Here is a 23,015-nt window from a genome sequence, read left to right as displayed (position 1 = left end):
ACGAATGTAGTTATAATGTTCTTTAGATGATTTAGAACAAGACTGCATTCAAAATTTAACAACTTTTGTTGCTTGGACACTAATGCTTAACAGCGATTCTATCATGTGGCGCAGATTATAGTAGTAGACCATGGGAAAGGACATATTATACTTTTTATCCTGAAAATATACTTTGATATCCATACCAAATTTCAGCTAAATCGGTTTAGCGATTTAGGCGTGAAGAGGTAACAGACAGACACATTTTTGCATTTGTAGATAAGTAATCATAATAATTAATATTAATTATTAAGTATAATAGTAATGGTTGTAAAGTAATATTGATAAAGCAAATTATAGTCAAGACTCAAGATGACAGTGTAATTTCATTAAGTAGATCTACATAATGTAGTTAGTATACGTGCTGACACTGAAAGAGTTTCAATTTACAAAAAATTAAAGAATTCGAAGCTTAACTCCAGGAATTTCTAAACTCGTCGAAAAAATCAGTTTACTTTCTAATATTACGTTACTCGTAACACAAACACACAGATAATATATGATTTTTCTGACCTTTCTAGGCCAAAACATTAAACAGCCAAACCTCTTTCGGGAATCATCCCTGAGGATCTCTGAGGAAAAAACGTCTTATTTGCAAAAACAGAACATCGCGTCCGTCGTCGGTAGAAACTCGCGGCCCGCCCGTCTCTCCAAGGAATTAAGGAGTGAGCACACTGAGACGGGCCCTGCCGGGGCTCAGAATGCCGGGGCGCATCGCAAAAATCCGCCTCCATACAATTCGTATGGAAGCGGTTGCGCGTATCGCACACTGTGCCGGCGCGGATTTTTGCTCGGCGGATTTCCGTCAATGCGACACGGCCCAACAAGACCCGCTGCGCCCCGGCAACAGTGTGCTATAGCAAGCGGCCCGGCAAGCCTCGGCTCAAAATCCGTCAATGCACTGCGCGCCAAACCGCCCCGGCACGCCCCGGCACAGTGAGCGTTAATATCCGTCAATGCGATGCGACCCGACCCGGCAATAGTGTGCTATAGCGCATTTTGCGCTGCGCTTCACCCCGACCCGCCTCGGCACGCCCCGGCACGTCCCGACAAAGTGTGCATGAATCTTTAGCCTGCACCCCAGCCCCCAGCGCACTACTAATCTTATCACATAATTCACGAATCTAGTTGATTCGCACATGAAATTTTCGATAACATCGATGAAAATACTTTAAATATCGAACATTTCCCCTTTTTTGGCACCTATTGCTAATCAGTACTTGATATCTAGACGATATCGACAAGAATGTAACTCGTGTGACCTCATTCATTGGTCGCCTCATTCCGCCGCGAGACGCCGGCCGCGCCAGACGCCATGTACGTCGCCATTTTGTTTGTGTTATTCGCCGCTGCGCACGCGCAGACAGTGCCCGTGGTGCCCACAGTTAATACCACGCAAGGTGTTATTATCGGTGCCTACAATAATGGCATCGCGAACTTCTATGGGATTCACTACGCCGGCCCCGCGTCGGGAAGCAATAGATTTAAGGTATTTTTTGCGATAATTCTTGAGTGTTTTGTATGACTGTTTCTGCAAATATGTATGTGTCTAAGTACACCGGTAAACGAAGGTTGTCCGGCGTAAACAGACAATTACATAATGTTTATTCTTTTTACTACAATATTGTCGAACATTCAAAATGTTTTACAAAATCCACGGTACACGGTGACACTAAAGATAGACTACCGTAAAAAATAAAAATATCAGATGAACGAATTTTAATATGTTTTTAAATCTGTGGTAAGTACATACATATTTTATACAGATTTATTTATTCACAAAATGTTTAGACTAGACGTCTATTTTGTTTCATACGAATAGGTAACGCCATCTAGGGTTAACCTCTGTCAACTAGCAGGTAGTTTATTGAATTCCCAGAAAGCGTCTTATAACCGTAACAGTTTGACCAAACATTTCCGTTAATTTGTATACTCTTTTGTTTCATGTGTTCATTGTAAGTCATTCATAAGTCATAACACAAGATAACGATTACAAAATTTGTAATAGCTGGCCCGGCAACGTTGTGTTGCCTTATACCTACGTTATTTCGGGTATGAAAAAGTGTTGACCCAGTCGATCCTCAGACCTACAGGCTACAGGATAGACACATCATCAAAATCGATCCATCAGTTTCGGAGAAGTTTGGCAACAAACATCACGACACGAGAATTTTATAGTTCGCTAATTTTATAATTCGCTATTAATTACTTATTATATCCTCGGTCAAAAAATTTAAGAAATTCATTAGAAACTACATTAGAAACCTATTTTCTTTGGAGGTGCGCAAGAAAACCTAAAAAAAAAACAATTTTGAACAACAATTTACTGCATTAGAATCTAGTTTGTAATCTAGGTTATGAACTCTTCAACAATTTTAACAATAGCAAAAGTTAATTTATAATCTCAGGAGTGAGGACTCAGGAGTGACTAGTAAGGGTGGGTTGCACCAACTTAATTTAACTACTTATAACTGTAACTTTAACTTTAACTACAATGCAAAATGTCAAATCTCTGGTTAAAGTCAAAAACGGACGCCATATTTAACCATAACCATAGAGCTCGACAAGGCTTTAAAAGCACGCGGCGAAAAAACTAACTAACGCTGTCATCATAAAAATCGTTATTTTTGACAGTTCTCCTTTACATGCAGCGCCCTCGCCACGTTCATTTAAAAGCCTTGTCGGATCAGCTGTCATCTGTCAAATTCTGTGGTCAAAGTTTAGGGTAAAGTTAAAGTTAGCTTTAACTTTAACCATAACTTTAACTTTAGCCACGCCTCTGGTGCAACCCACCCTTAGCATATTACGTTCTCAAAATATTTACTTATGACGTCACTTATACTGTATATGCACCAAAACTGGTTAGCATAACTGTATCAAATATAAACCAATATGTAGGTAAAATAGAAATATTTGTATTGCAAAAAAACATTCAGTTATTATAATAAAAATTACACTTATTTGAAATTGACAAAATATGCAAAAGTTTCATAAAGTTTACTTTGGCCTATCATGGATACTTGAGAATCGGAAGCTGTACTGTATGGTTATTGATTAACCTAATGTCGGTAAACCAGTTTGCACACCGCACGGCGAGACTAACATAAAGAAACAACATAATATATACAAACATAACATGACCTTCAAATACATTGTTCGTTTAGATTCATTTTGATCTGGATATAAACAAAAAATTAAACCGAGTTGTGCCATTGTTATTCTTGACAGGGCTTTCCCATCTTTTAATACTTCGATCGCAGTTTCCAGGAAATGCTATTGTTATTCTATTGTTGTCGCGATCACCGGTGCTCTTATGGGGCTTGAAGAATTATTTCTAATTTTAACACTTTTTAAGTTTTATTTTATTTATTTTATTTTTACCTGTTTTTTTTTATACGTGGGAGAGCCATGCTTCGGCATGAATGGGCCGGCTCGACCGGATAAATACCACGTTCTCACAGAAAACCGGCGTGAAACAGCGCTTGCGCTGTGTTTCGCCGAGTGAGTGAGTTTACCGCAGGCCCAATCCCCTAACCCCTACCCTATTCCCTTCCCTACCCTCAACTATTCCCTTCCCTACCCTCCCCTATTACCCTATTCCCTCTTAAAATGATGGCAACGCACTTGCAGCTCTTCTGATGCTGCGAGTGTCCATGGGCGACGGAAGTTGCTTTCCATCAGGTGACCAAACGGCTCGTTTGCCCCCTTATTTCATAAAAAAAAAACCTTAAATTATGTTATTTTATGGGTCTATTGCTATTACCTGAATTAAAAGATTATTATTATCATTTGCCGCAAGCGATCGCGACCGACGAAAATTCAAATAAAATGCTACTTTATAACCTAGGTCCTAGGCTATAGGTTTCATTTTGCCGTACGTTTCTACAAAGCAGCGGCGGCATCGCTCTAAGACTATTGTCGGTAGAAAATCCTATAGCTTAGGTCAGAAAATGGCATTTTATTATTATACTCAGGTATTATTAATTAGCAGATAACTTTTCTAGAAATACATACACTTATTGTTATATAGTTGTTATTACAATAATTAGAGCCTACTTCACCACTTCCTGATAAGTGCCGAATAGGCTATCCACCACTTAACTTGACAGATGAAGTATGGAGAATCTGTCAAAAAAGCTGTGAATAGCCTATTCGGCACTTTATTAGAAAGAGGTGAAACAGGCCCTAGAATATTAAATTGTTAGAAGAGTTAGAAGTTCTAAACATCTAAACTTTTTATTAAAGTATCTAACATGGTCATGGGCTGTCAGTTATAATACTGGAGTCTGGACACCAATTTAAGAAAGTTTACATAAGTCAGTATCACGGATTGTGATAATAGTGTAAAATATATCATAGACGTCGTGAATTTCTTCGAAGGTAAACAGTTGATATAAGTCAACGTGTACACATAACCAGATAAGATATAGATATTGCAACACTTTCGTTGAACTGATTTTGCTTGATATTTTTTCAGAATATGGTTGATAGCAGATCTTTGAGAGAATATGATAAAAGTCCGAAAATAACATACAATAGATATTTTTTTTTTTTAATAAAAATAAGGGGGCAAACGGGTCACCAGATGGAAAGCAACTTCCGTCGCCCATGGACACTCGCAGCATCAGAAGAGCTGCAGGTGCGTTGCCGGCCTTTTGAGAGGGAATATAGTAATAGGGGAGGGTAGGGAAGGGAATAGGGTAGGGGATTGGGCCTCCGGTAAACTCACTCACTCGGCGAAACACAGCGCAAGCGCTGTTTCACGCCGGTTTTCTGTGAGAACGTGGTATTTCTCCGGTCGAGCCGGCCCATTCGTGCCGAAGCATGTCTCTCCCACGTATCAACATATAGAAGATAACTTAACGCTCGCATAGACAGTTTCCTTTACTGTACAATTACTTAAATCTCAATTCTAAATACACAAATGATCTAAGGCTGCGTAACTTTATCAATTTCAGAACCCAACGCCTGCACCGGTTTACCCGGGAGAGTACCACGCTGTCGACAACAACATCATCTGCGCTCACCCCACCCCGAGAGGCCTAGTGGGAGTCGAAGACTGTCTGGTGCTGAGCATCCATACGAACAACCTCGCCGCTTCCAATCCGGTCATGGTTTGGCTGGAAGGGGAGGACTACGACACGATCAGCAACATTCCTTACTCGTACGACAACCTGGTGCAACAGGATATCGTATTCGTGTCAGTAAACTATAGGCTGTCGATCTTCGGATTCCTCTGCCTCGGCGTACCCGAGGCGCCAGGAAACGTCGGCTTGAAGGATGTAGTCCAAGCCCTGACGTGGATACAACAGAACATCGCTGGCTTCGGCGGAAATCCGGGAAATGTTATGCTTTTTGGTCATGGATCGGGAGCTGCTATGGTGGATCTCATCACGCTGTCTGGAAAGGCCGATGAATTAGTTCATAAGGCGATGGTTTTGAGTGGATCCGCTCTGTCCCCAAGCGCTGTAGCATACGAGCCTGTAGCTTACGCCCATGCAGTTGGAGACAAAATGGGTTACACGGGTAAAACTAACAGTGAACTAGCCGAATTACTCTCCTCGACCGCTACTGACCTGCTGGTGAATGCGATTAATGATTTCGAGTTCTACAACAACACGCCCTTATTCGCTCCGTGCGTTGAGAACCCTCAACTGAACAACGACACATTCTTAACGGACTCCCCAATCAATATCTTGAGATCCGGGAACTACAGCCACGTTCCTTACATAATCGGCTACGTGGACCGGGAGGGGACAATTCGGGCGCAGCAGGCGCTATTCTCGAATTGGCTCACCAAAATGGAGAGCAATTTCTCAGACTTTTTGCAAGCGGACCTGAAATTTGAGTCCGAAACCAACAAGACTGCGGTAGCTCGTACCATTCGCGAGTTCTACTTCGCCCAGAGCTATGTGGGCTTGGCGACGATAGAAGACTTCTTGGACTACCAGGGTGACTCGCTTATAACCATGGCCGTGATTAGGGGAGCTCGCGAGAGGGCTGCGACGTCCAGGGCCGACGTCAGGATCTTCGAGTTCGCGTACAAGAGGACAGTCGATCCGGAGTGGGCATACCCGCAGATCCAGTTGACAGGGGTGAGGCACGGGGGCCTCCTCAGTTACGTGTTCGACTACAACCTTTCCACCCTTGAAATCTCTCTACGGAACTTGCTGACATCCCGTATCGCGATGTTCGCGCGTACTGGGTGAGTTCTAGAGTTAATCTTTTGCTGGAGAAACCATCAAGTTTCCAAGCAAAGTAAACATCTACCACCTCAACCTCGAGATTATTACAGTTATAAGCATAAAGACATCAATATTAAATTCTTCCAATGCTACTTCCATACCTTACCAACTGCCACGTGTAATCATAACCCATTTATCGATTCCAGGTCCCAAGGCGGTTACCCGAACTTCACGATGTGGGATCCTATATCATCATCAGGCGTCTTCCACCTGCTGTACATCAGTGGCGGGGAGGTGTCCACCAACGTGACCATTGGAAAGGAGGAGGCGAGAGGGAACATAAGAGAGGAGACGACCAACTTCTGGAATAGCATCTACAATGCCCACTACAGGGCACCTACACCTATATCAGGTGCTACGAGTGCTCGTTTAGCGTTTAGTCTCGTACCAATATTTATTGCACTGCGCTTGCTTTTGAATTAGATTTTTATAAGAAATGATTGTGGTTATTACTATAACTATTAGTAGATGGATGGTCAGTGCAATTGATTCATTCACAGATTAGACATGGAGGACATACGTAAATTGGACGGGCTATACCAAGCCGACAGATCTAGCCAAAATAGACTTAACAAACACGTAGGTCAGCCATCTACATAAAAATCAGTTTCACCAGCGACCACATAACCCAAAGTTTCACTGATAGAATTGTGTCATAAACAAGCATTTTTTGAAACTGCGAACATTTTCAAAAAAGATTTTTTAAATAGATTAGAAGTTTTTAAAATACGTGAGCCTAATATTATTTGAAAGCAAAAGCTATGATATTATGACAAGTGGAAATTACCAAGATTGTTAAAAAAATAATTTAAATTAAAATTATTTATGCTTATGTTTTTATTTTTACTTTTAAATTTCGAATGTTCCTAACGCATGACGTCCAAACCATAGATAAAGTCCAAAATGTTTATAAATAAAAATAGCGCATTAAGAATTTTTGTTTAAGAGCCTTATTAAACTTATAAGTTACTTGTTATAACTTTTATTTTGTAAGTACTTACTAATTAAGTAAAAATTAATTAATAAGTACTAATTCTGGTAATTCACTTGTTTTCTTTTTGTTGTACTATATACATAAGATCGAAAAAATCAAGGGCAGAATTCCATAGAAATGTTTAAGTACCGTACATTTTTTTTACAAGTGCCTGCATTAACCGTTAGTACTTTTTCTAGTTGAAATAAAAAGTATTATTGTTTTCAAAGTATTTTATAGTTAAAAGTTCAACCCAACATGTTGTTAAGTACTTAGTTAAAAATATTAATTACTTCAACCCAGTGCGGCGCCATATTGATTTTTTCGTAGCTTTGTTGTAAATTCGACATAGGTTAAAATGACTTGGACAGTAGTTTTTAATTTATTAAGGTTGCTTTAAAAGTTTTAAAGCAACCTTAATAAATGTTGTGTTTTTGTGCTCTGTCCAATGACTAAGTACTGTCCAATCACTTGCTGCACCTTGCTCTAAATGTATTTGTAAAACTGCGATGTAAATTCGACATACGTTTTTATTTTAAATGTAAAATAAGGAATTGTTCCGCGACAAAACTATCGTTTGTCTTTCCCCGGAACTCAAAGTATTCTACATGCCAAATTTTAGAAATGTTCGTTAAGCGATTTTAGCGTGAAGATGCCTCAAACAGACAGACAACGTGACAGACAGCTGATACACTATCGCATTTATAATATTAGTATGCATTTACGTAGTGTTTGTTGTTAAAACTTAAAACAAATATCATGAGCTTACTTTATCATAATTATTATAAAAAATCCGTCCTCTTTGTAAAATATTATTAAGGTCAATGTGTCGAAGTCCGTCTGAGAGGTAAGTCCGTCTAGCGGCAATAACTTCCATATTTGAACGACTAGTTTCATATGGCTCAGTGGGTAAAACAATATTGCAAAGTTAGTTTGACCTAAGAAACAAACATGTCGCTACTAACTACCTGTTACAAAAAAAAACGATCTCAATTTTTTTTCCATTTTGTACTCGCAATCGGAGTGTAAGTCTCTGCCAAAAAAATTAAAAAAGGTGGGAATACGAAGGAGTTTTTGTAGTTTCTTGGATTACATAAGTAATTTAGTGATCCTTTTACTTATTACTGGTGTTCGATTCGTTAATATCGCTTTAATTTCGTTATTATCATCTGCAACATGTGTCTAACCTAAAATTGCAATAATTGGGAAGTCAGTCTAGTTTTCATAAGGAAAGGCCGTCATATGCCGGTCTTGCCTCGAATCAGATATTGTCAATCTTTTCAAATATACATGTCTTTATTGTTAATTTGCATTTAAACTATGGACTACTAAATTATAGCATTGCCCAAATTTTACTGCACGAAAAGAGCATACAAGAGGGGCTGATAAAAATTGCAAAAGTTGTAAACTACTAAGTCAAAAAAGAAGGGTTTGGTTTTTTAATATTCCAAAAACCAAAAATTATTTGAGATAATCAAAATTTGAAAAAAGGTCCTTAAAGAGCTTTTCTTAAAAAATCCTACCTCCCGGACCAACAACCCTTATAATTTTAATTGAGCGGCGAAAATAATGGTAAAAACGCGTAACTTTCGCGTGCATGGCCCCAAACTGCCACGTAAACTAAAAAGTTATTTTAAGTAACTAAATATTAATATGAAGGAATACAAAAATTGGTACTAAGTAGACGTATCAATAACAATAATCAAATCAAAATTAAGTAGGGGAGTATGTTGAAAAATGTCTCATCCCATAAATGATGATGAAGCAAAGTTGTAGATTTTACCGGCACTAATTAATATAATTTTGTTGTAACATTTATGTTTATACTTAGTGTTTAATTTTTCAAAAAATGCACTATAATTTTAATGAAAATGTTTGCAATCACTTAGATTTACGACTTGCCTTAAAGTGATATAAAATTAATTTTCTCTGGAATGCGAACCTTATTACCGACACCTTAAACACATATTTGAATGGCCGTATTGCGGCTTTGCTAGAAACTGTTGCCATGCATTTTACTTCACAAGTTATGGCTATACTGCTGCTAGACGGACTTACCTCGAACTGTAAGGGAAGTCCGTCTACACACCGAGTTTTTAAAAAATACCACGTAAGTAAAAAAATACGGCAACTAAGATTATTTTTAGGTCATTATAGGTCTAATGAATATATAGCCTATAATTTCCGATGACACAAGTTACTTTAAAAAGTCAATAAATTATGTTAAACTTTAATTTTAGAAAAGTATGCCGGACTTCGACACATTGACCTTACTCGTAGATACAACAATGTGCAACTAATTTCTGTCACGTTTTAACATAATGTTAATTAAGTACATAATAAAATATGTAAAATTGTTATAACTTAGGGTGGGTTGCACCAGAGGCGTGGTTAAGATTAAAGTTATTGTCAAAGTTATGGTTACTTATTAATTATTATAGTTAAAGCTAACTTTAACTTTGACCACAGAATTTGACAGATGACAGCTGGTCCGACAAGGCTTTAAATGAACGTGGGCGGGGGCGCTGCTGGTAAAGGAGAACTGTCAAAAATAGCGTTTTTGTATGATGACGGCGTTAGTTCCTTTTTTCGCGGTGCATTTAAAGCCTTGTTGAGCTCTATGGTTATGGTTAAATATGGCGTCCATTTTTGACTTTAACAAAAGATTTGACATTTTGCATTGTAGTTAAAGTTATAGTCAAAGTTACAGTTATAGTTAAAGTAAGTTGGTAAAAAGTAACCCACCCTTAATGTGGTAAAATATGAAATAGTAAGTACATATTGTATTGTCACGAGTCACGAGTCACGACTCACGACTGACGGTTTATATCTAAGTTACCATTTGGAAATTATAATTGACTTGAATGGATTTGCCATATTTTCACTGCAATTTTGTTAAGCATTCATTTACTTTCTTTTGTGTGCAGCCAGATTTAAGGCATACCGTATCTAAGATTTCAGGCTGTTAACTTTAACTTTAACGAAGCGGCCATTTTGACGGTTTTGACTATAGATTCTAAATTCAAGTTATGGCATGAAAAAAAATTAATGGCGTATTTTTACACCATTAACGACAGTGTCATATCTGAAACGTCAAAATTGTCGCTTAGGTATAGCGTTTTCGGCATAGACTAGAACTTCCCCGGGGTAGGGTAGGCTGAATGAATACGAAAATAGCCGAAGTTTAAAAAAATAGTACAAAGTCTAAGTGCTTCGTGGATCACCGGTCTTGTTCGGCTATTTCCGTAACCATTCGGCCTGTATGCCCTGCCCCAAGGCAGTTCCAGATGCCGAAAACGCTAAGTGTATTTAGCGTTTTCGTGTCACTAATCACTTTTGTCGTGGGTTTAAGATGTTTTTTATTTCGACCAACGCAATCGTATCAATCAATCGACGCGACAAAATCACAAAATATGATACGTAGTTAAGAATTTTTTCAATAATGTGATTTTGTTTTAGGTTGTGTGTTTATAATAAAGAATATAAAAAAATGAGAGCTGTATTTTTGTTGATTCTATAACAAGAACAAAAAATTATCTTCACATGGAATCTTCTGACACTTTAATGACATTGTCAAAATTATAATAGCAGCGTTTGTTTTTCATTTTGGCAATGTCATGTAATTTGATGACATTGTCATGGAGGCTTGGAATGCTGCTGTCACTAAAATTAAACTGGTAACGGTAGTTATCATTATGGCTACAATCTAGATGAAATTTATAACTTAGATAACATTGTCAAGCGTCGAAATCGAAGATTTGTCTCCCAAGTTTAAAAAATGGTCACGCGCCAAATAAGCCTTGCATAGAGTCATGAATTATGATTGCAATGCACTCACCCCACCCTTGCCTACCTAAAATGATGGCAGACACTTACCTGAAACAAAAAATTAAGTGATTAAAAAATTTCATCCCAAATCATTTCGCGTCCGAGTTATAAGTAGGATATATTGCTGTAATGTTTTCACGCTAGAGGCAGCACCAGCACAGGCAGTAAATAAAAAGTTTTGCTCGAAGTTTGACAACGTTACTGTCAATATTCTGATATGACGTGTGCAACATGTCGGATTTTGGTCAGATTACTATCTACCGTGCTAGTAGCGCTCTCTGCTCCGACTTTTGCGTAATATTCCCCATTAATGGAAAAAAAAAGACAGCTGTTTGGCATCCACGATCCCTTGACAATGTCATCCACACGTCAAAATATCCTTGGAGCGCTGCAGTGTTGCGGATAACAACCGATTTGCATCACAAATGCATTGATCTACCCACACCTTATTCCAGAAATACAATGAAACGCCGGCCAAAGTAAATACCACTAACATTATGATAATACCGTACATAATAATGTACATTATATGGGAATACCTTAAGCCACAGTATAAATACAGTACACCAACCTCACTGTGTAACTTTGTACACATACTCTTGGAGGTATCAGAACTCACAGAAGTAACATAGGATACTTTTATTAAAAAAAATTACGAAAAAATAATGTTGACGTGGACGCGGAAGAAGTTGCGGGCAACAGCTAACTCTCTGTCAGCTACCACTTTCAAGATTCTTCGCAGATAAAAATGTTGTTAGTTGTATCAAAATGAAGCTACTCACAAAAAATTATCTTAATCATAGTAAAAAAAAAAGATTTACGGAACCCGTACTATAATGTTTTAAATAAAATATAATAATAAATGCATACACTTTTTGAACGTCGTAGCACAATTCGTAGTACATAATAAGTTTTTACAGGTGTACTATAGAGTAATTGACAAATAGGCAGATGGGGGACCTACGTAATTTGGTCGCGTTATGTCAAACCCAGCCGACAGCTCACGACTAACATTAATTTGAGATAATCTTTCGAAATTACTAAATCACAAAACAGGCATGACGATTTTTTTTCTTGTTGGTAAGTGAAGGACCATTCAAAAATAGGAATATCGGTGAAAAAATGACTTTGATAGCTTAAAAAGTCTCCAAAATATCCATACAAAATGTTACCTAACTGTGACGTCACGCTTAGGTAGTTTATTCGATAGCTATGTTAAATATTGCGTTTATGAAAGTGGTTTCATAAGATTTTTTTATAAATTGTATAACTTGTCGAATGGTATACAAAAATTAAGGCATTTTATAAAAAAAATCGACTTGACTATCCAATTTTCAAGGCTCATAAGTCATAACAAAAAAAAATGCATAAGTTATGAAGCTGAAATATTGGAAATACTTATATTTTATCGCTATGTCTTTATTTTATTTAAAAAATCAGCTAATCTTTGACCTTGTCGTCATCCCTATTCAGCATTACATGCGTTACATGCGGCCATGCACGCATAATTGTTTATTGTAGTGACTGATGCGAATGACATGTAAACTACGTGCTGTACATTGATTGACAAGTTCTTCAATTTTTCGTCCTGAAATATGTGCATTATATTCGCGCATGATCGTTTCGCGATCGGCATGTCATGCAACAATAATTAATGCCGTCACGTAGATGCATGTCATGCTGAATTACCGTCTAGGGAGCACTTTAGATCCGCCATCTGCCTATTGATCAATTTCTCAGACAGTATATTGGTGTAGAAAAATCTTGTAGAATCTCCAAACCTTTAACAGATTATGGCATCAGCGAAGTAACAATCTTTGCTTTCATATTAGTATGGAAGTGGCAATCTTAATACCACATTCCAGTTCTCCAGACACCCAGATCAAAGCGAACATAAGTGAGTGAACATTTCGCAAGCCGTTAAACATTTGTGATGTACCGATCAATGGAGCGTTTTCAATTTATATCACACTACATGACCAGTGAATTCCTAAAGGGGTATGAAGATTTTTGTTTGGAGCCTGGCCGACCTACCTGTCCGCTAAATGTGTTTTTTCGCGTTCACGAATATTTTTTTCAAAAATGGGTAGCTAATATCATTATTTTTTGTTTGTATTGATGTTAGCTATCCATTTTTGAAAAAAAATATTCGTGAACGCGAAATACACAATTTAGCGAAAGTAGGTCGGCCAAAATCTTCATACCCCTTTTACCAGCCGTTCTAGAGTTATAGCGAGACTAACAAAATGGAAATTAATTTAAGTAATAAGTATATTTATATAAAGGTGATATGAAATATATAACAAAACTAATTGATAATACTTCACCGGCCGTTCCCAATATTTGATCTATCTCTGGTTTTGCCCTACTAGAGATAGGAATAGCTCACAATTGACATAAAATATATTATGTCTCTAATGTCTAATGTGAGCTATTCCTATCTCTAGTAGGGCAAAACCAGAGATAGATCAAATATTGGAAATGGCCGTTAGGCACAGCTTTAGGGTGTGTATGAGTCCTCTATTGAGTGTTCGCTTTATTTTTTCACTCGCAGCATCAGAAGAGCTGCAGGTGCGTTGCCGGCCTTTTAAGGGGTAATAGGGGAGGGTAGGGAAGGGAATAGGGGAGGGTACGGAAGGGCCTAGGGGAGGGTACGGAAAGAAATAGGGGAGGGTAGGGAAAGGAAAAGGGTAGGGGATTGGGCCTCCGGTAAACTCACTCACTCAGCGAAACACAGCGGAAGCGCTGTTTCACACCGGTTTTCTGTGAGGACGTGGTATTTATCCGGTCGAGCCGGCCCATTCGTGCCGAAGCATGGCTCTCCCACGTCAAAAGTCGCTGTGAAAGTAGCAGGCAGTAAGATGGCTGATAATTTTAACACTGTGAACCCTACATTATAATATTAGTACCCTAAATGCCCTGTTAGTATGTGACGTACAGAGAAATTACGTCATCAGGCGGTTAATAGAGATCGCCGAATTGTGGCTGAATGGCTGTTATTTATGGCTGGCCTGCAGCAGCTTGTAAGCTGTAGCAGCTATATTTTATAACCACTTAGTAAGCGGACCCCGGTATAATGCGGCTGGTGGTCCATGATGGACAAATAAGAGCGATTACGATCTAAGGCATTATATTATATCCATACTAATATTTTAAATGCGAAAGTGTGTCTGTATGTCCGGTGTGTCTGTCTGTCTGTTACCTCTTCGCGTCAAAACCGCTAAACCGATTTTGCTGAAAGGATGGAGACACTTTGAGTCCCGGAAAAGGACATAAGATACATTTTATCCCTGTGTATTTTATCCATGTACCGGTTCCTGCGAGAATTTCTGTGCTCCGCAGTTGCAGGCATCAACTAGTCTCAATATAATTGTACATATTATGAAGATTTACATTTTACAATATAATCTGTTCAGTAACTTCAGTTGTGCCAATTCTCAGGTTATTATTTACATGTCTGTGAATCAGTAATTGTTTATTAGCATTTTTATCAGTTCGCACGAGAAATAGCAGCAATTATTGTTTCAGACAAATTATTCACAAAAGAAATATTTTAGTTCAGACAACAACGTAGTTATAGAATGCGTGAGCGATTTCTTCACCCGAATTTCCCGCTCACGCACTCTATACTCTCCTTTGAGTCATTCCGTGACCGGACTATTTGTCTGAAAAGTTTGTTACAGTTACCTAACTATTTAGTAATCTGTGGTCACCACTGACCTTCATTACACAAGTACAGAGTAGAGAAGAGTGGTTACAGAGTGCCGACTGGTGCAAATGGTAAACGAAGAAAGGAAAACCACAGAAGTAAAAAAAATTGATGACAGAGAGACGTCCTAGGATGTTTAGGTAGGAATTTTGATCTTCAAAAGGTAAGAGGTAAGAGAAGCCGATAGCTAATTAGCTAGGTATGGAGCAGGGGTGAACCAATGGCACGCGTGCCACCAGTGGCAATTGACATGAAATTTGGAGCACGCAACGTATGTATGAGAATTTCGATGGCACCCGGCCTCTTAAGTATTGAACATGTCTCACCACTCACCAGTCATGCTGTATAATATTATAAGAGAAACAAACCCTAAAATTTTATCACTTTATTTTGTAACAGTCTGTATTATTCTGAACGCAGTGTATGGAGTTATTGGAGGCCAAACAACTCACAGAAGACATTACAAGCTTTCTAAGGCCCGTATAAATAGTCAGTACTGAAGATGCATCTCAGTCTCAAGACACGGTTCAGGCTCTGTGATTGGTTGGCTTGGCTGTCAAAATTTGGACCAATCACAGAGCCGAACCGCGTCTTGAGACCGGGTCGCATCTTAAGTACTGACTATTTATACCGGCCTAAAAGTAAACTTAAACTTATTACCAAAGAAATCTTATGATAGAACTGAATATTGAAGTGCCGACGCAATATTCCCTCAGGAAAATCCGGAAAATGGAAGAAATTGTTTTATAACAAAAGGAAAATTTAAACATCATATCAACTGACCCTAGGGAAATATTGTACAATACATTAGCTTTTATAAATGGCCTTTATTGTTGAAACTTGAAGCACGCTTGTAGAAGCGGCGTTAGGGGGCAATATTTGGGCGCCGGATGAAAAGGGGCGCCGAAGGACAACAATAAAATCGGCCAAAACAAAAATAGGCCAAAAATTGTGTTTTTGGTATGGGAGCCCCCCTAAAATTTTTATTTTATTTTAATATTATACTTTAATATTAAAGTACATAATATGACAAAGGACTTTGTGAAAAATTCAAGTGCCTATCTTTTGCCATTATTGATATAGAGCAAAAGAGGCCGAAAAAATCACGTTTATTGTATGGGATTCCCCTTAAATATTAATTTTATTTTGTTTTCAGTATTTGTTGTTATAGCGGCAACAGATATACACAATCTATGAAAATTTCAGAAGTCTAGCTATAGCGGTTCTTGAGATACAGCCTGGAGACAGACAGACGGACAGACAACGAAGTCTTAGTAATAGGTGTCGTTTTTACCCTTTGGGTACGGAATACCCTAAAAAGGGGCGCTTTTTAGGGTGCACCCAAAGGGTAAAAACGGGGCCCTATTACTAAGATTTCGCTGTCTTAACACTGGGTTTCTCAAAGTGGGGTACGCGAACCCCTAGAGGTTCGCCATTTGACGGCAGGTGGTTCGCGACAAAATGTACGTAATGGTGGCAACAGGAGTCATTATAAGAAATGTCCGTAGATAAAACTCTTCAATCTGATTGATAGATTTTTGGGCAGCTAGACAGGCAGAGTACTTCGAACTCTCACGCAAAGCGGTGAATTGCCTTAAATTACCTTTGCTACAACATACTTATATGAGAGTGGGTTTTCACACCTACTCATCATAAAAACTAAATACAGAAATCGACTTGATACCTAGTCAGAATTAAGGTTAAAATTGACCAAAACTACTCTTAACATTGAATGCATTTGCGACAAGAAACAAGCACACCCATCACATTAATATTAGAAAGGCATTTATTTTGCCACTTTATGTGTTACCTTTTATTCAAATAAAAACCTTATTTTCTTTAACAGTCTATTTTATGATTTTCTGGGGGGGAGGTGTAGGATTTCATTATTTATCGTAAGGGATTCATTGTCAGTTGTCACCTGCAAATTTTAAAAGAGGTTCGTGGAGCCGAAAGTTTGCGAAACCCTGTCTTAACACTACCAGCACCCTGGGCGCCGAAGAAACCTCGCCCAGCGCGCCGCCACTGCTTGTATGTTATATGTAAATATGTGATATGTGAAATACCTGGAAACCCAATATATAAAACATAATGAGACTGAATATTGTACCTAGCTGACCCGACAAACGTTGTTGAAATATGACCAATGGAAGATCTTCCGACCAAATCTTTCTAACAGATTGCACTTCGGGACTTAAAATATAATAAGGTTGTCTATGTACTCGATACTCGGCCCAGTTTATATTACACAGTCGGAGTATATTTTTATAAGATACACATATCAAATAAATATTTACTCTCCGTATCTTAAAATAAGTAGCCTTGTATTTTTCGTTGCGCATTCGGTGGGTCAAGTCAGAAGCGGCTGGCTAGTTTGTATTTTTCTACAATAACAGAACAGAAGAACCACGTTCACGGTGTTACTATCGCTAGAAGAAATAAAATCGGCCAAGTGCGAGTCAGACTCGCGCACGAAGGGTTCCGTACCGTTATAGAGCAAAAATAGGCCAAAAATTATTTTTTTGTATAGGAGCCCCCCTTGAATTTTTATTTTATTTTAATATTATAATTAAATATTAAAGTACTTACACATATAATAAAGGACCTCGTAAAAAATTCAAGTGCCTACCTGTTGCCATTATTGATATAGAGCAAAAACAGGCCGAAAAAGTCACGTTTGTTGTATGGGAGCCCCCCTTAAATATTAATTGTATTTTGTTTTTAGTGTTTGTGGTTATAGCGGCAATAGAAATACACAATCTATAAAAATTTCAGAATTCTAGCTATAGCGGTTCTTGAGATGCAGCCTGGAGACAGACAGATAGACAGGCGGGCAGACATCGAAGTCTCAGTAATAGGGTCCCGTTTTTACTCTTTGGGTCCTTAACCCTAAAAACTTTAAACTTAATTATATATTAAAATATTCTTGAGGAAGTATTCCATTTTACTTTTAAGCGTTTGCAATATAGCTTTTCCTATAATACCTATATAAACCTTACACCCCCTACTCTCCGACCGGCACAGCAATGCGGCGTTGCCGTACCGACTTTGGCACGGTGTTTGTGTGCGTGCGACTAGACGTATGCAAATTATAATTGCATAAGTGATAAAAATGCAATGTAATAGATTTACTACGGCAGTACCTGAGTGCCACACGTATTTTTTTATTATTCCAATCCTTCGACATTTCCTTGATATCAAAAACTGTTTTTTGCAGTTTTAACTTTTAACCTATCCGAACACGTTTACAAATCAACCTCCAGAATGCAAGGTGTACAACTTATTTAGGCTTCTGTACACGTAAGCCTTAATTTTTTTTAAGTTCATTATTAAACAGACTATAAAAGTCTGTGACTTGTACCACAAGTATCGAACACGTATAAACCGCTCGCCCTTAATAATATATAATTTTATTGGTGCAGTCCACTACATGGTCTTATCTGCCCTGAATAACCTATCGTCCCGTATTTTTGACATTACTTAACTGTGTGAATATACCTTAATTTAGTAGGTACATACAACATAACCCCAAAGGACCGGTCAGTGGTCAAATGTTATGTAGGTCGTAACTCCACTTCTGACATTTGCATTATGCATAGCCAAATATAAATTGACTGACTCTCTACTATACTATACTATACTATACTATACTATACTACTTCTGCAATAAGAACTTCTCGGTTTGATAAGTAAGGTGTTTAAAATAAAATAAGATTGAACAACCGAACATAGAATCTCCTTTTTGGAAGTCAATTAAAAAATGAACTTTATTACCTTACTGTAGCATCACAGACTAGTAACGAGAAACAGACGAAAAGCTACTGTAGTAAGATCTTTTACTTCACTACTACAAGCATACATTTTTCATACATCCTTGTAGTAATGCAAAACCACCCCACTAATACTAACAAATTATTCCTCTGTATGTTTTACTGTATCGCTGAACTTCAGCGGCTGAAAAGCTATGTCAGGTAATAATAATAAAGTTAATTCAGCGTAACACGTGACGAGTCGCGAGCCAGCGAGGTGTCGAGTGTATTAGACCATTATTGATTGGACTGATCGTCGTGAACAGCGGGGACGAGGGATAGTGGACAGAGAAATAGATTAAAATATAATTTTATAATCCAAACAGCGAATCAAACCACATAATATAACTTTATATTTTTAAAATGTCAAAAATTTTGTGTTAAAAGTCCGGGTGCCATCGCAATATTCTCATACAAACGTAATACCAAGATCATTTCCCATACGAGAATATTTACCATATTTGAGTTATTATTCAGCTTAAGATAGTAATTACCTAGGTTCCTGTAACAAGATTCACTGCAAAATATTTACATACCAAAAAATATGAACGATTACAATTTATTATGTAAATATTGTAATCGTTCATATTTTTGGCATGTAAATATCAAAAATATATAAAATAGTAAATCATTGTACAGGAACCTAGGTAATTACTATCTTAAGCTGAATAATAACTTAAATATGGTAAATATATTCTTGTATGGGAAATGATCTTGGTATTACGTTTGTATGAGAATTGCGATGGCACCCGGACTCTTAAATAATAAATTAAGTTCTCTCGCAACTTAGTCCAGAGATCCGTTTATCACACATGAATTGTGTACATTATTTCGTGATCAAAACTATCCGAATTCCTAAATCGTTCGTAGAACTTCGTAAGTTCGTAGAACAGATGCTACGTTTTACTGCAATCTGTAAGATTCCCCTGGGTATGTTTTGACGATACAGTAGCACCGTTCGTAAATAATACGCAATATGGTCACTTGACGCCACAGCAGCCATTTCCAAGCGCGTTGAAACACAACCATAACGTGTTTGTAATCACACCCGTCCACAGTTTACAGAGCAGTGTTTAGGTTTATGTCATCACGTACGAGTACCGAATAAAGCTTCTTAATATTATGTATAATATTATATACTAAATAATTCTCATCGCATATAGTATCTCGAATCATGGAATGATTTGCTGCAAGGCCTGAAATCAAAGCGCCTTTCCAGGTATGAAAATCGGGCACCTGAGTATTTAAACAAACATGTAGTATAGTAGCATTGCATTATATTTTTTTTTCTTATCCATTGCTTGCGAGTTTACTGGACGTTTACTGGTCTTGGCGATTGTACATGCTGAAACGCGCTATAAAAGTTTTTTAAGATCCGGAACTGTATCCCTCAGCGGACAATTAAGACTAGTCTTGGCTATCAAGCATACCACATCGCCACATCGCCCGACGCCCGTTCGCATCTCCAGCTTTGGGGCATCCACTTATTTTCCTAAAATATTATGTATACATTATTATTTTATCATCTCTAGTAGAGATTCTCTACAACAGCCCCGCAACCTTGATTCCTTAAAATCTTTAAATTCATCTCGAGCCGCCGTAAAAACGCCATGAAATCTCAACAAGTGGAATAAATGTTTCAAGGCGTATGTTGAAAGCGTCAGCCTTCGAGTAAAAATTAGGTTAAGGGACTGTTTATAAGGAACGCACTTCTCGGGTATAGCTAGTCGTACTCGCCTGCTCAAAGTGTAATTACTTTGGGGATACCTGGCAGCGGGAAGCAACTTTTGTAAGTGTCCAGCAATGGAAGAAAGATTCTTAGCGTTATCCCCAAGAAAAATTGAGCTGTATACTTTAACGAAAGTTAGTTATTTACATTTATCATTTGATACCTTATAAAGTTACCGCAACCCAAACTCCTTAGTCGCTGATCGTTCTTACCTTTAGGGACATGTTCAGAAAAAGTTCATCTCTTCATAAAGGGCAAAGGTCTGGCTGCCCTGGCTCTTGGATCATGAGAGAAACACAACAGTTTCATACCAACCCAACGCCGAAGCATGGATTCACGTGAAACGTAGTACGAGTACACATTTACATTTGTAAGTAGACGTTTGCCAAATAAAGCCGTTCTTGATAACAGTGCAAACACTACCTAGTACCTACTAACATGAAAATTTGGACCACGTGTAAATACACTTTATTGTTGTATGTGCAGAGTTTAAAATTGATTGACAGGATATCACATGACGTCATAGTCGTAAATCAAATGAGTTTATTGAAAATTTCGTATGCGGTGAGCATGTGTAGTGGAGGATTTTGTTGGTCTCTTCAAAATTCATGAACGGCTGACCCGATTTGGATAATTCTAGTCTTGAAATGTTCGTGGAAGTCCAGGGAAAGTTATCTTACATCTAGTATGTTAATAAAAGTTTATATTGTACATTTTTATCACAACAGAACAAAGTGTTATTAATAAGAACTTGTCTATAGTCTGATCTCTGAGTAATTAATTTACTGACAATCTAAGATCCAGATCCTATTGTTATATCAATAAGGGCTGAAACAATGTGTATTGTTAGGCATTGTAGGGCGGTTAGGTACTGGAGTAATCCTATGTCTATTCTATTGTGGGCTAAATTAGTAGGGAACATTACGCAAAGGCGCTAGTAATATAGTGTATTACTATATTTTTTAGTGTTTAAATATTTTGTAGTAAATTTTTACGCAGGAACCTAGGTACCTAATTACTATTTTAAGCTTAAAAATAACTCAAACATGTTAAATATTTTCGTATGAGAAAATAAAATAAATAAATAATAAAAATAAAAATAAATAAAAATTGTTTTATTTCTGAATAAATTTGAATCAAATATTTTCAGAATGTTGAACTACATGTTGCCTACCACCGGTTCGGGAACTAACCCGGCGAGAAGAACCGGCGTAAGAAACTCGCACGGGGCCACTTTTTAGTGAAAAAGTGGAAAATTTGTCTTTTAAAAAAATAAAATTTACAATGTAAATAACTTAATCTATACAATATGAATACACAATTGTAAGTCACATATAATAAATGTAGAAGCAGCCTTGCAAGCAGCCATCCTACTCCCAAGATGTGCTATCGTTTAGGAAATCTTTGACCGTATAGTAGGCTTTGGCACACAAACGTTCTTTAATTACTTTTTAAAATTTATTAATTGATAGATTTTGAACGTTTTCCGGGATTTTATTGTAAAGGCGTATACATTGACTTATGATTTTGGTAATGATTTTGGTATTACGTATGTATGAGAATTTCGATGGCACCCGGCCCCTTAGGTCGCGCGGCTGCCGCAGTACTTGCGACTTAATATGAAGGCAGCCTAACTTTTTCCCATTGACATAAGAAATAGGGCTTAGCTTTTTCCTTACCGTCTCTGCTGGTGTTGCCTCTAGCGTGAAAACATATCCTATTCGTAAGTTTTGAACGTCTAGCCTAAGTTTTTGTCATTACTCATTCCAAACCATGTTCGAATTTCGAAGCAAGTTCCAAACGACACATACCTTTTTGGGTGGATTTTTCACCGTTTTCTGCGTGTACGCCGACGTGAACAGTATAGTGTGGACAGGCGCCTCCGTGGGTATCCCAAGAGAGGTCATGTTCGCTGGTAGCCTCACAGAACTCGTATTAAAACCACTATAACTTGACACCGCTTGTCATTTTAAAATTTATGAACAAGTGATTTTTGGTTTTCACCACTAACATAGGTAAAATAGATGCGTTTGTTTTTGTTTCGTTGGTAAAAAAATGATTTTATAAGTATTATATTATATAGGTAACTTCTGAACGCCACGCACCAGGGAATAAAAAAACTATTTAGGCCCGATTCGACCAAACTTGAAGTTACACGAGTGTGACTATACTGAGAATAATTTTACTCCTTCAATTTACTCTAAAATATCTTCGTTTGCGTTTTACCAAGTTACTCAAAGAGTATGAAATAAAATGTCAATTATAGTTCACAATGACACCGACCGTGACAGTTGAACCCTGTTGTGCAACTATTCTCAGTTTAATATTTACCCCACCAAAATAGCCCGTGTAAATATTTACTCCCGTGTAATAACCTTATTCTTGGATTACAAGATGAAAAAACGCAAAACCAGCTTACTCTTAGAGAGCCAGCCTACCTAGAAGAAACAGCAAGACAAGAAGAATTGGGGAAAATATTGGGGAATTATTGCGTCATCGCTACATCGGAAATAGAAGAAAGGCTGGCCGGAAATCGCGTCTACCTCGACCCCCGCTAATAGTACAATAGTGACGAAGTGTTTTCTTTCGACCACCCAGTACAGAAGCCGTTCTCGAGTAAATTCTCGCACGGCAACACTGTACATTTTGAAACAATTATACTCGAGTAAAATTTTACTCTCGT

The 23,015-nt window shown here is 37.7% G+C and overlaps 2 protein-coding genes across 11 annotated transcripts in view; one reads left to right on the top strand and one right to left on the bottom strand.

Moving 5' to 3' along the window:
- LOC121737102 (transient receptor potential cation channel trpm) overlaps positions 1 to 23,015 on the bottom strand; it is a 282,713-nt gene that overhangs the window by 220,632 nt on the left and 39,066 nt on the right. For 6 of the 10 annotated variants that reach the window (XM_042128648.1, XM_042128653.1, XM_042128655.1 and 3 more), the window contains exon 1: positions 22,144 to 22,355. The exons of 1 other annotated variant lie outside the window; for it this stretch is intronic. In XM_042128648.1, the coding sequence (XP_041984582.1) occupies positions 22,144 to 22,239 (96 nt within the window). In that variant the 5' untranslated portion in view covers positions 22,240 to 22,355. Of the gene's footprint in view, positions 1 to 22,143; positions 22,357 to 23,015 lie in introns of those variants that run through there. 3 more of the 10 variants (XM_042128650.1, XM_042128657.1, XM_042128651.1) reach the window with 1 other exon arrangement.
- Positions 1,328 to 6,989, top strand: LOC121737106 (venom carboxylesterase-6-like). Its single transcript, XM_042128661.1, has 3 exons — positions 1,328 to 1,528; positions 4,998 to 6,244; positions 6,431 to 6,989. The coding sequence occupies exons 1-3, from the start codon at positions 1,355 to 1,357 to the stop codon at positions 6,705 to 6,707; spliced, it is 1,698 nt and encodes a 565-aa protein (XP_041984595.1). The 5' UTR covers positions 1,328 to 1,354; the 3' UTR covers positions 6,708 to 6,989.

Source organism: Aricia agestis, chromosome 20 (assembly GCF_905147365.1).
Source record: "Aricia agestis chromosome 20, ilAriAges1.1, whole genome shotgun sequence".
In the NCBI taxonomy this organism is placed as follows: domain Eukaryota; kingdom Metazoa; phylum Arthropoda; class Insecta; order Lepidoptera; family Lycaenidae; genus Aricia; species Aricia agestis.
Note: the sequence above shows the minus strand (reverse complement) of the source record. Positions and strands in the feature narration are given on the sequence as shown.